The sequence below is a fragment of the Elephas maximus genome, chromosome 3, assembly GCF_024166365.1.
Source record: "Elephas maximus indicus isolate mEleMax1 chromosome 3, mEleMax1 primary haplotype, whole genome shotgun sequence".
Lineage (NCBI taxonomy): Eukaryota > Metazoa > Chordata > Mammalia > Proboscidea > Elephantidae > Elephas > Elephas maximus.
Window position 1 is genome coordinate 52,600,306 of NC_064821.1, and position 12,528 is coordinate 52,612,833.

The 12,528-nt window shown below is 46.8% G+C and overlaps 1 protein-coding gene across 2 annotated transcripts; it reads left to right on the top strand.

Moving 5' to 3' along the window:
- The first annotated feature begins 3,226 nt into the window (after nucleotides 1–3,226).
- CFAP107 (cilia and flagella associated protein 107) lies at nucleotides 3,227–10,542 on the top strand. 2 transcript variants are annotated; one of them, XM_049877970.1, is made up of 4 exons: nucleotides 3,227–3,529; nucleotides 4,734–4,847; nucleotides 6,448–6,625; nucleotides 8,375–10,542. In XM_049877970.1, the coding sequence occupies exons 1-4, from the start codon at nucleotides 3,419–3,421 to the stop codon at nucleotides 8,554–8,556; spliced, it is 585 nt and encodes a 194-aa protein (XP_049733927.1). In that variant the 5' UTR covers nucleotides 3,227–3,418; the 3' UTR covers nucleotides 8,557–10,542. The 2 variants fall into 2 exon arrangements, with proteins under 2 accessions (XP_049733927.1, XP_049733928.1); XM_049877971.1 differs by lacking the exon at nucleotides 4,734–4,847.
- Nucleotides 10,543–12,528: the final 1,986 nt, after the last annotated feature.

Genomic DNA, 12,528 nt, shown 5'->3' on the forward strand with positions numbered 1-12,528 from the left:
CTCTCCCTTGTAGGTGACTTTTCTTTTATCCCTCGCTGCTCTTATAATTGTCTCCTTATCTTTGGTTTGGCAAGCTTGATTATAATATGTCTTGGTGACTTTCTTTTAAGATCTACCTTATGTGGAGTTCGATGAGCATCTTGGATAGATATCTTCTCATCTTTCACAATATCAGGGAAGTTTTCTGCCAACAAATCCTCAACAATTTTCTCTGTATTTTCTGTTATCCCTCCCTGTTCTGGTACTCCAATCACTCCGAGGTTATTTCCCTTGATAGAATCCCACATGATTCTTAAGGTTTCTTCATTTTTTTAAATTCTTTTGTCTAATTTTTCTTCAGATATATTAATGCCAAGTGATTTATCTTCGAGTTCAGAAATTCTAGCTTCTACTTGCTCAATCTGTTCCTCTGACTTTTATTGAGTTATCTAATTCTGTAATTTTATTGTTAATCTTCTGAATTTCTGATTGCTGTCTGTATATGGATTTTTCCAGCTTATTAAGCTTTTCATTATGTTCCTGAATAATCTTTCTGAGTTCTTCAGTTGCTTTATCTGTGTGTTCCTTGGCTTGTTCTGCGTATTGCCTCATTTCCTTCCTGATGTCTTGAAGGGCTCTGTACATTAAACTTCTGTATTCTGTATCTGGTAATTCCAGGAATGCACTTTCATCTAAAAGATCCCTGGATTCTTTATTTTGAGATCCTGTTGAGGTAATCATGGCCTGTTTCTTTATGTGACTTGATATTGACTGTTGTCTCCAAGCCATCTATAAGTTATTGTATTAGTTTATGCTTGCTTACTGTGTCGTAGCTGCTTGCTTTGTTTTGTTTTGGTATACCCCTATGGGTTGCTTGAGTGAGCTAGCTTGATTATTTTCACCTTTGGAGCTCTGGTGTCCTGTCCCCAGCTGGCTAGAGCTGTTATCAGGTATATCAGTCTAGGAGTCCATTTGATTTTCTTGTATGAATTCAGCTCAGGTTTCCAGGTAGCTGCTGTCAAGTGTGTGGTACAGGCTCTGTCGTACAGTCTTAGAGGGGCAGGGGTGATTGGCGTATATACCCATATCTGAGTGCAGCAGGGGGTCATGCTCTGAATAAGGCAGGGGGCTGAGAACCGACCTCCACGTGTCTCTGAGGAAAATGCATTTCTGTTCCCTAGAGCATACTGGTGGGTGGGCTCTGCAGAGGGACCATGGGCACCCAAAGATTTTGTTGTAAGGACTGGGAGGTACCAGTTATCCCTGGGCCCCTGTCGTGGGTGGCTGGGCAACCCAAGTGGAGCCACCAGTCCTTAGGTCCCTGTTGTGGGTAGGTGAGGACCTTGTTTAATAGGCAAAGCAATGTCAAATGTCAAACACCCACCTCTCCACTGCACTGCTGAAATGATTGGAGTTTGCCAACAAGGGCCTATTCTCCGGAAATAGACCCACACAGGTCCATGCAGAAGGGAAAGGTGCTCAAGGTTCTCGGACGGTTTATGCCTGGACAGGAGCCGGTTCTGTCCTGAGCTCCCCCAGTTAATGGAGCTAGCAAGTTATCTTTTCCCCCCAGTTGGAAATTTTTTCCTTCCCCAAGGCCGGGAGGTTGGCTCTAGGAGCTCACCAGGGTCTGTCTCAGGCCCAGGGATTCAGCTGCTGAAGCCGGCTTGGGGGTGGGGTGGGGGCGCGGCAAAATATACGCAAGTACTTAGCTTTTGCTGAGAGTGCCCTTCTCCTCAGGTTCTGGAGGTGTGAGTGGGCTATGTGGCTGCTGCTTCTCCCTGAGAAAACTGGGGCCGAAAGCTAGGACCAGCCCGCCCCCGCTGCCGCCAGTGCCACTCCTCCAGGAATGGTGCCTGAGGGCTCCCTGCGATTCAGGTCCGGTAACTCCTCTCAGCTTCTGACCGGTCTTCCCCTGCCCCTCAATTCGTTGTCTAAGCTTGCCTTTGATGCTCAGGTATCCCAGCTTGTCACAAATATACTTGTTTCACTTGTTTTTTCGGGTCTTTGTTGTAAAAAGGGCTTGATGGAAGCGTCTGTCTATTCCGCCATCTTGGCTCCACCTCCACTGAATATTTTTAATGCACTTTTTCATGTTTGTGTTACCTTTTACAAGAGAATATTTTAAAAGTGAAATAATTTAGTACACATGGCTCCCTCTGCCTTGACTGAAAGAGTATTTCTTCTTCTTGGCTCCAGCCTGCCCAGATTGTGGTCCCGGATCATTAGAGGTTTGCATTGTTTTCTATCCCACATCCCATGGCCTCTCTCTGCTGCAAGTTTACTTTCAAGATAGAACAAATAGATTCCTGGAGTTCCTCTAGTTTTTCTTAAAGGCTTTTGGAAAATACTTTTTCTGAATTGGCCTACTTAAAAATGAATGTCTTCATTTGTGGCAAGCAAGACTACACAGCACACATATTCCTGCTTCTTTAACTTAACTATGTGGTAGAGACATCCTTCTAAGTCAGGATTTTTTTTTTTTTTTTAACAGCTGCAGAATATTTCATTTTATGGATGTACACAATTTATTGAATCAGTCCTCTGTTGGTGGATATTTAGGTGGCTCCTGACTCTTTGCTTAATCAGTAAGCGAGAAGATGGGCCGCATGCTCCGGGAGGGTGAGGCCCAAGTCTTAGTCACTGATGGACTGCAGCCTCCAGCTCAGTGCTTACAATGTGCTCAGTAAAATGTTTGTGGAATAAATAAGTGAAGACGCACTGACCAATGAACTATGCGTGGAGGATTCTTAGTGGAAGCCCCTTAGACAAAGTGCAGACAGGCAATGGGGCCCACTAGTTTAGCCCTGAATCAGACTGAAATTGCATTCCAGCTTTTCCTTGTGGTAGCTGTGGGGCTTTAGGCAGCCATGTAATCTCTCTTTGCTTTAGCGGCCTCATCTGTAAAATGGGTAAAATAAGAGCCCTGCCCCACTGTGAGGACTCAACCAGTGAATACTTGCAAATATCTTAGCGTAGGCCTAGACATCAGTACTCAGTAAGTAGTAGTAGAACGGGGTCATTTCAACTGACCCTAATTGTAAAAATGCAGCAAGGATGATGGCCCTCCTAGGGTGACAGCAGGAATACCAGACCCCTGTGGCCCCTGATTTCGTGGTGGTGGTGGTTGGTTTGATTTGTTTTCATGGGGTCAGTTTTTCTCGTGCAGAATCAGCTGTTCCCTCAAGGAGAGTATTTTTACCCAGAGTCTGTCACCATGGAGACAGTCAACAGTAGGGTATCCAAGACCACAGCACCTCTCCCTGGAGGCCCAAAGTGGACTTCTCAGCACCCTTTTGTCCACAAAATTAGCAGGGTGTCTTCTACTCACTCGAGAGGGCGGCTGAGGAAAGGGCATCCCAAACTTGGCCACTTCATCATACCCCTCTAGAAACCTGAAAGTGCACCAAGTCAAAGGAAGTAAGGGTGAAGCCTTGCCATGTTCGTGAGGGCGTTGAGCCCACAGTCGTACTCCACTCCCAGCTGGTGTATCGAGCCCAAGTATTCCACCCGCGTGCTCACTGGGAACTGGGTGGAAGAGAGAAGGAAGGTAAGAAGAGAGAGGAGGGGGGTAGAGGGTGCAGAGGGGGGACTGGCAGGGAGAGGCAGAGGGAGAGGGTCATCACTGTGTCCAAATCCAGAGCTACAGATGGCTGTGCATCCATCATACAAATGTGGCATCAGGGTCTCTGTGCTCGACTTAGGGGATCATGTTCAAGTCATCACGCTTGTCCCCATTCTGTCTCAAAAATACCATAGCTGTGACATCAAGGAAGCCATGCCTCTCAGGACTGTCCCCAATTCTTCTGCACCTTGATTTGAAGAATGTCCATTCTCCTGGCCTGGTCCTTCCAGAATGCGGCACCTGCCAAGGCAGGCTTGGCACTTCCCTGCCTTGATGTCCAGGGTGGTGCTGCTGCTCTCTGGCACATGGTCCACAACCCTGCCTTCCCATGTATTTCAATTTTTATTTTCCCAGTGGAACAAATAGGCTGCATTCCTTTGTGCTTTAAAGGCCATTGGAAAATACCCTGTCTGACCTGGCCTACTTCAAGCTGAACATCTGCATTTGTGGCCAACAAGACTGAACCATGTATGCAGACACCTGGGTAACCTCCCGAGTTCCTAGGAAATGGGCAAGGAAAAGAGGGTGCGAGAGCACAGGCTTGGGGAATGTTGGTGGTGACCTCTGAGAACCCAAAGAGGCTGCTGTCATGGGAACATTAGCACTGACCTCTCCTCTGGCCTGATATGGCCTATGGTTATTGTTCTCCCTAATTGCACCTGTTGGTGGACAGGTTGTGTAAGGGAAGTTCTAAAGGCAAGAAGGACAAAGGAAAAAGTTGTCTGAGCAGTCCCCTGTGGCTCCTGTGGGTTAGTCAGTCCCCAGGGATATTACGAGCTGGTCTTCTACCAAAAAAAAAAAAGCTACCAAAAGGGATGGCTTAAAGAGTGCAAGGAACAAAGCAGGAGAGGAAGGCCGGAGGCAAGCAGGAGAGAGAAGATGAGGAAGGAAACAGATGCCAACAGTAAGAAGTGGTCAAGTAGCGCCAATCATGGCTCTTCTGAGAGGTCCTGGAGGGTGGTCCCAGCCCATGGGAGGCAGAATTCAGCCTGCCTGCATTGTGCAGGATGCCTGGGGCCCATATTTACTCTTTCTCTACCAATCTTCCAGGGGCCTGAGAGGTGAGGGGCCAAGCAGATGTCTGAGAAAGGGCATCACAGGGTTCTCCAGAATGTTTGGTCTTTTCCAGTTCACCAGAGCCATTGAGAAAACACCCCAGTGCATTTACAGAAAAGAGTACATCCCCTTTCCAGACCATAGGCCTGACCAGATCTCCAGGTGGTACGGAAAGAGGAGAGTGGAGGTAAGAGGGAGTGGCAGCCCTTGGTTCCGATGGCCCCACATAGCCCAGGGAACATGGAACCTACTTCTTGTAGGCCCAGACTGCTCTTAGGAAAACAAGACTTGTCTCACTCGTATCATCCCCCAGCACAGAGGCTGACAGTGGCATTAACTCTTCATTATCCGTGCGAGTAGATGATCTGAGTTGGTGTTGTTAGCTGTGGTCGAGTTGCCCCCGACTCATGGCAACCCCATGCACAATGGAATGAATGCTGCCCGGTTATGTGCCATCTCCGTGATGGGCTGCAGATCAGACTATTGTGATCCATAGGGTTTTTACTGGCCAATTTTCAGAAGTAGATCACCAAGCTTTTCTTCCTAGTCTGTCTTAGTCTGGAAGCTCTGCTGAAACATGTCCAGCATCACAGCAACATGCAAGCTTCCACTGACAGACAGGTGGTAGCTGTATATGAGGTGCATTGGCTGGGAATGGAACCCAGGTTTTGTGTCTCATGGAAAGTGAGAATTCTACTACTGAACCACCACTGTGGCACCTGAAACCAAGAGAAGGGGCTAGAAAGTCCCTGTTGGCCTCTCTCCTCACCCCACCAAGCCCTAGGCTGGGCCACTGTGCCTTCTCAGCACTGCTCTTTCTTGATGGGAAACCCTCCAAGTCACTTTCTCTGGCACTGGGAAGATACTGAGGGGCACCTGGTGATGTACATCTTGGGAACCCCTGCTTCATTGTCTGTGCCCATCCCCCTGTCTCCCTCGGGCATTGTGACCTGACTTATTTATGGAAGCATCACGTGAAATATTGGATCCAGCCAGTATTTCCCAACTGTAGCAGACACAGCCCTCCCTGTCTGCTCCAGACAAGAGGACTGGCATGCAAATCAACATTAGCCTCCCCTGTAAATCAGCCTGGTTCCCCAGGACGCCCTTCCATGGCCAAAGGATTTTCTTAAGAAAATCACTGATTCAGGCGAATGTCCCAGAGCAAAGCAGAACCTGGCTTTCTTCTCCCTGTAAATAACTCCCCCCTCAACAAAGCAATCCTTCTCCCAGTTTCCAGCTGAGGGACCCATAAATCCTTTGTGAGTGAAGACAATTTATGACGTGCTCTCTGATTCTTCCCATAGTAACGGACTGAAATATAAAGTGCAAATGTCAGGCCTGGTATTCAACATCTTTCTCTCCCCTTGGAAATCTGCACTTGGCTGGAATGAGACTTGAAACAAATCAAAGGGCATCATTTCAGATCACAAGGGTGGGCGGCTTGGTGGCATTGACCCCCTTCCCATTCAGCTGGAAGCCCTGACTTTAATTTCAATGTGTCACCATAGTTCATTCTAGGGGTGAATTGACTTGGTATTAGGGGAGGGGTCTTACAGAGAACTGACTTCAGCAATGTTGGGACATGTGTTTGAAGGTGGCTTTTTGCTGTGGGACAAGCAAGTGTGTCTCCCCCGAGAATTCAGGTGGACACACCAGTTTGACTCAGGGGCAGCCTTCCCCATCGGTACCATAGACCCCCACAGCCAGCAGCTTCTGCCTCCCTCCACTGCTGGTGGACTGGCTTGCTTTGGTCAGTAATGTGCCCAATATGTCTGTCCTTCCAGGGGCTCCCATACAGACATCTGATCACCCACCACCAGGAGCAGTCGCACCGCTGTCTTATCAGCACCTATGACGACCATTACAACCGGCATAACTACAACCCAGACCTGCCCCTGCACCGTTCCTGGAGTGGGCATAAGTTGCTGTGGCTACCAGAGAAGGCAGACTTCCCTCTTCTTGGTACTTCTGTCATCAGAATTTTCCTGTATTGGGCTATGCAGGGCCCAGGACTGCTTAGAAGTAGAGCTGGGCCAAGTCCTGCAGAAGGACCTCACATGGGTGGCCATGGGCTCCAGAAGAGTGTTGAAAGAAGATTCTAAGGGAATGAATCATATTTTTCCTGCAGGGCTGCCACCTACCCCCTTCCCACACTACCAGGGCTAATCATGGCCACCTTATAATAACTCCATCTGGGGACGTAGCAGCACGTTTACCTGGAGCACAGGTGGCAGAGGGCCACAGCCCACACACTCCCTGACCATTCATGCCATAAATGTTCTGTTATTATGTGCCATTGAGTCGATGCTGAGTAGGTTTCAGCAGAGCTTCCAGACTGACAGATTAGGAAGAAAGTCCTGGCAATTTTCTTCTGAAAATCAGCCAGTGAAAAGCCTACGGATCACAACAGTCTTATCCGCAACCAATCACAGTGACCCTATATGACAGCAGAACTGCCCCATTGGGTTTCCTAGGCTGTAATCTTTATGGGAGCAAATCACCAGGTCTTTCTTCTGTGGAGCAGCCGGGGGGGAGGGTTCGAACCACCAACCTTTCAGTTAGCAGCTGAGTGCTTAACCATTGTGTCACCAGGGCATAAATAGGGACTGAATGACTCCCATGTGTCACACCTTGCTGTGGGACCCAGGGACATAGCAATGACAAACACCAGCGGATTGCTGCCTTAGAGGAGTTGACATCCCAATGGGGGAAACAGATAAGACACCACTAATGTATACTATAACTTCAGATCCAATAAATTAGACGATCTGGGAGAGGGGTAGTGGATAGAAAGTGAGGCAGGGTCTCTGTGACCCTTCTGTGACTGATGAGAAAGAGGGAGCCATGCAAAGATTAGGGGAAAGAGCATTCCAGGAGAGGGAAGAAAAATACCAAACCCACTGTCTTCAAGTCGATTCCGACTCATAGCAACCCCACAGGGTTTCCAAGGCTATAAATCTTTATGGAAGCAGACTGCCACATCTTTCTTCCATGGAGCCAGGGGTGGTTTCGAACCTCCGACCTTTCTGGTTAGCAATCGAATGCTTTAACCACCATGCCACCAGGACTCCTTAGGAGAGGGGAGAGCAAGCACAAAACCTGTAGGGCAGGACTGGGGAGGAATCTGCATGGGCTCATAGACCATAATAAGGGGTGTGGATTGTGTTGTGCACCCAAACGTGTGAGGCTTTAGAGGAATGTATGCAGGAGAGTTTTTTTTATGTAGGAGAGTGCCTTGATCTGATTTATATTTCAAGCTACACTCACCTTACCAGGGACACGGAACAATGCTGTCTCTTTAGTCCTTTGATGCAAAGGGATATGGGTCAGAGAGTAAGCTGCTTGTCATTCTGTGTTACATTTGCACGGCCTTCTCCTCAGCATCATGGTCACAAGCCAACACTACTCCATCCCCGGTGGGTGGGATGGTTCCACAAGACCCACCCTCAAGCCAAGCTACCAGACAGACTTTCCCAAGGCCTCTGTATCAGTGTTCTGGTCCTTCCCAAGTGCCTAGGAGGCAGGCCTCCACCCTGGGGGTTTCAGGGGTTTGCTGTGCCAAGACCCTCCTAGAAGCCCATCTCTTCCCTCTGACGCAGAGCCACAAGGGTACCTGATACAGCAGGCTGAGAGAAACGCCAGGACCCCTTGCCGGCCACTCAGTGCCGGCCAGAGCAGGACCCCTCCTCTAAGCCCTGGTTTCTCTTGCAGCTCCCCCTACAAACTATGGACTGTACGAACAGCTGAAGCAGAGGTGGTGCAGACCTGAGGCCAGCCCCAAGGAGAGCATCTATACTTCATCTTACCCCAGACCACCTGAGTCCGCCATGTCTAGGCGGGAGCATGCGATCCCGGTCCCTCCCCGTCGCCTGCACCCTCTTCCAAGTTTCTGAGAACTGCCACCCGCCCTGGTCACTCAGGCAGCACCAACTGGAGACCCACAGCTCACGGGACTTGCCAGACCGCAAGTGGCAACAGATGTACCAGGAGTATGCAACCCAGCCCATCAGAGTGGTCCTTAGAATTCTGGCCTGGTTTTTAGGTGACCCTTCTCTTCTTCCTCCCCCAAACCCATAGGTTACTTTTTTTTCCATCCATAATTAAATCTTTTTGACACCATTGGAATGTTGTGTGTGTACAGAAGACAGACTTAGAATGCCAGAAAAAACTGGAAGGACTCTTAAGTTACACCCCCTCATTTCACTGGAGGGGAAATTGAAACTCAGAGAGGTAACACGACCCCCTCACGTCCTCACAAATTGAAACTTACTCTCAAGGAGTGTCTGGTCCAATGGGAGAAATTTCTCTACCAAGACCCATTTTGAAAACTCAGCGAGGTAGTCATATGTGTTTACAGTGAGGGCAGAGCTGAAAACGCTGATGCTGGAGAAGAGTCCAGCCTGCTGTAGTTAGCGAGACAGGAAGAAGACACTCACCGAGAGGAAGGGGAAGAAACAACATTTCTCTCTCTTCACTTCTGAGCTCTAGATTCTGAAAAAGATTTTTGTGTTTGGGGTTGGGGGGCCTTTGGTCAGTGGTTTGGGAGTGAAGATAGAAGAACTTGGGCACTGTCCTCACTCAGGACAGAAGCTTCATGTTCTACCACCTGACGTGGACCGAGGCCAGCCTTGGACTGAGAACATGTCCCTAATCTACCCTCTTTGGCCTTCAGGATTTAAAGCCTGTTTTGCTTTGAATCATCTCGGTGGAAACCGGTTTTTCTTTGAATGGCCTTTCTCTGCCATATGCCTCCACCCCAGTTGTTGGCATTCCTTGCTTTAGGCACAGTGCCTGGTATATAAACCAGTTGCCAATCAATTCGATTCCGATTCATGGCGACCCCACGTGTATCAGAGTAGAACTGTGATCCACAGGGCTTTCAATGCCTGATTTTTCAAAAAGTAGATCATCAGGCCTTCCTTCTGAGATGACTCTGGGTGGACGAGAACCACCAACCTTTTGGTTAGCAGCCGAGCGTGTTAACTGTTTGTACCACCCAGGGAAACTCTGCTTGGTATATAAACCAAAAAACCAAGTCTGTTGCCATCGAGTAGATTCCAACTCATAGCGACCCCATAGGACAGAGCAGAATTGCCCCATAGGGTTTCCAAGGAGCATCTGGTGGATTCAAATTACAGACCTTTAGATTAGCTGTCATAGCACTTAACCACTACACCACCAGGGTTTCCACCTGGTATATAAAACCGAACAAAACCCAGTGCCATCGAGTAGATTCCGACTCATAGCGACCCTATAGGACAGAGTAGAACTGCCCCATAGAATTTCCAAGGAGCGCCTGGCGGATTCAAACTGCTGACCCTTTGGTTCTCAGCTGTAGTACTTAACCACTACGCCACCAGGGTTTCCACCTGGTATACAGGTGGTGCTTAATAATTGTCGACTAGATGAGTAAATGAACCATCATCCCTTTTGCTGTTCCTCTCTGGGTTCGTACCCTCTCCCAGTCACTGTGTCCCACTCTCGTTCTCACTTTGCACCTCTACCCAGCTGCACCCCATGGAACCCCTGCTCCAATGGGGACCTCCATCTGCAGGCCCCAATCAACATGGGCCCCCAGATTCCCTGTATACTTCCAAGAGCACAGCTTCTCCTACCCGTGATGCAGAGGAAATTAACCTCCTGTGGGTTCCCCCTGCCACTTTCAGAGAGGAAGTCACCTCTCTGATTTTCCATCACTTAAAATCTGGTCTTCTTTCTATCCCAGTGGTCTCATGAGAATCTATAATTTCATGCTGTCATGCTATGTGGTATCAGGTCAGCTGATCTGACTTGTTTGGCCACTAAGAACAAATAACAAATAATGAACAGATGTTTTCCTGCTTTGCAGAAAAAATAAACCATTCTTTCATGAATATTTTCCTCACATTTTTGATACCTGCTACAACATTCTAGTATATGACAAAAAAAAAAAAAGGCAGATAAAATATCTGTTGTTGTGGGTTGAGCAAGCACTAAGTGCCAGGATCTGAGGCTAATGGGGATGATCTCACTGAATGGTTCTGCTATGCTCCAGGGTATGTGCCTCCAGATAGCCAGATGCTGTAGGGTCAACCCTGACTCACCGCAACCCCTTGTGTGTCAGAGTAGAACTGCTCTCCATAAGATTTTCAATTACTGATTTTTCAGAAGCAGATTGCCAGGACTTTCTTCTGAGGTGTCTCTGGGTGGATTTGAACCTCCTACCTTTTAGTTATCAGCTGAGCAAGTTAACTGTTTGCATCACCCAGGGGCTACCTAGGTCTCCCCAGGCAGGGACTAGTAGTATCATTTCAGTTTTACAGAGGAGGAAATGGACAGAGAGGGTTTAATCAACTGGCCTGAGGTCACACAGCTACTAAGTCCTTGAGCTGAGATTTGAGCCCTAGCAGTCTGGCCCCAGAGCTTGCAGAATTAGCCACTGTGTAAAACTGCCTCTCCAAAGATACAGCAGCAGAAACACTCAGCACCACCTGGGCACGTCTGGGGCTTCTGTTTGCTTGAGTTCTGGGCACATGGTGATTTGATACCACAGACATGTAATATCATTCAAAGTTTGAGAAAAAAACCCTGGATTTGTGCCATCCTTTTCACAGGACATCTATTGCCCCAGGTCTCCCACTCCAGCCTGACTACAGCACGTACTCTGGCCCTTTTGATTATTTCTCCAAGTGTCTATTTAATGGTACCTTCTTCCCTACTCACTTGAAATGGCTATGGAGTTATATATATACTTGCATACACACACACACACATATGTGTGTGTGCCTTAGCTATCCGTGATGCAACTTCTTTTTAAATGCTACTATAATATTATAATATTAGCAATTGAAAACAAAAGTGGTATATGCCATTTAGCGAAATGAGATGAACCAGACTATAAAAATTTTAGTCGATGCAGCGTACTAAGATTTTTACTATAGACCACATTTTCTACAAAAAAAAAAAAAACTATTCCACGTATTCTACAACAAAGAAAATGAGTCAGTGAATTTAGTTGTTTCAACAATCAATGTAAAATTCTGTTGATCCCCCACAATGAAAAATTGACTCTTACCAGTTCTGCTTTAAATAGTTCATACTTCAATTCTGATGCTTGTTTTGTAATAAATACTGTAATTATAAATGAGCAATGAAAAGATGTCATAAAGTAGAATTTAATGGTCAGAAAACAAGTATTCCAGCAAATTACTATATTTTATTTTTAGATAAATCTTCCACCTCTAACGTGTTATCTATTCTTTGCTCTTACAAATTCTTCAATGATTTCATCACAAACTGTTGAACGATATCTACTTATATACACAGTAAGGATAATGAATCGAGTCTTTCTTGAATCATTGTTGTACGCTGAGGGTTTTTGAGTCTCTTTAGGGATGAAAATGAATGTTCTGTTGTGCAGTTTGTGATCATTAAAGTAGAAATATGAGTAAAGCTATTTCAACATTGGGAAATATGCATTGTATTTTATCTTCTATTTTGGAATCATACGTGCCTACATGAATAAAATTTGCCTTTCCTGAATCTGTAAACTTAGTTTTCATGTAAGAATGAAACTGTCACACAAGTTTGTATTTAAGTTATCAGGACAAGCCTACACTAATTTCTTAGATGCCTTCATTCACTCTTCATCAGATATATCCATGCCTTTTGTTAGTTTCTTGGATGATGAAATTAAAAACACACTCATTGTTGCAAAACAGAAACACATTTTGCACGATAAATAAATATCGAATTTTGCGTCCTCTTAATGTCCCTATGGAAAACCTGGTGGCGTAGTGGTTAAGTGCTACAACTGCTAAGCAAATGGTCAGCAGTTTGAATAGACCAGGTGCTCCCTAGAAACTCTATAGCGGGGAGTTCTGCTC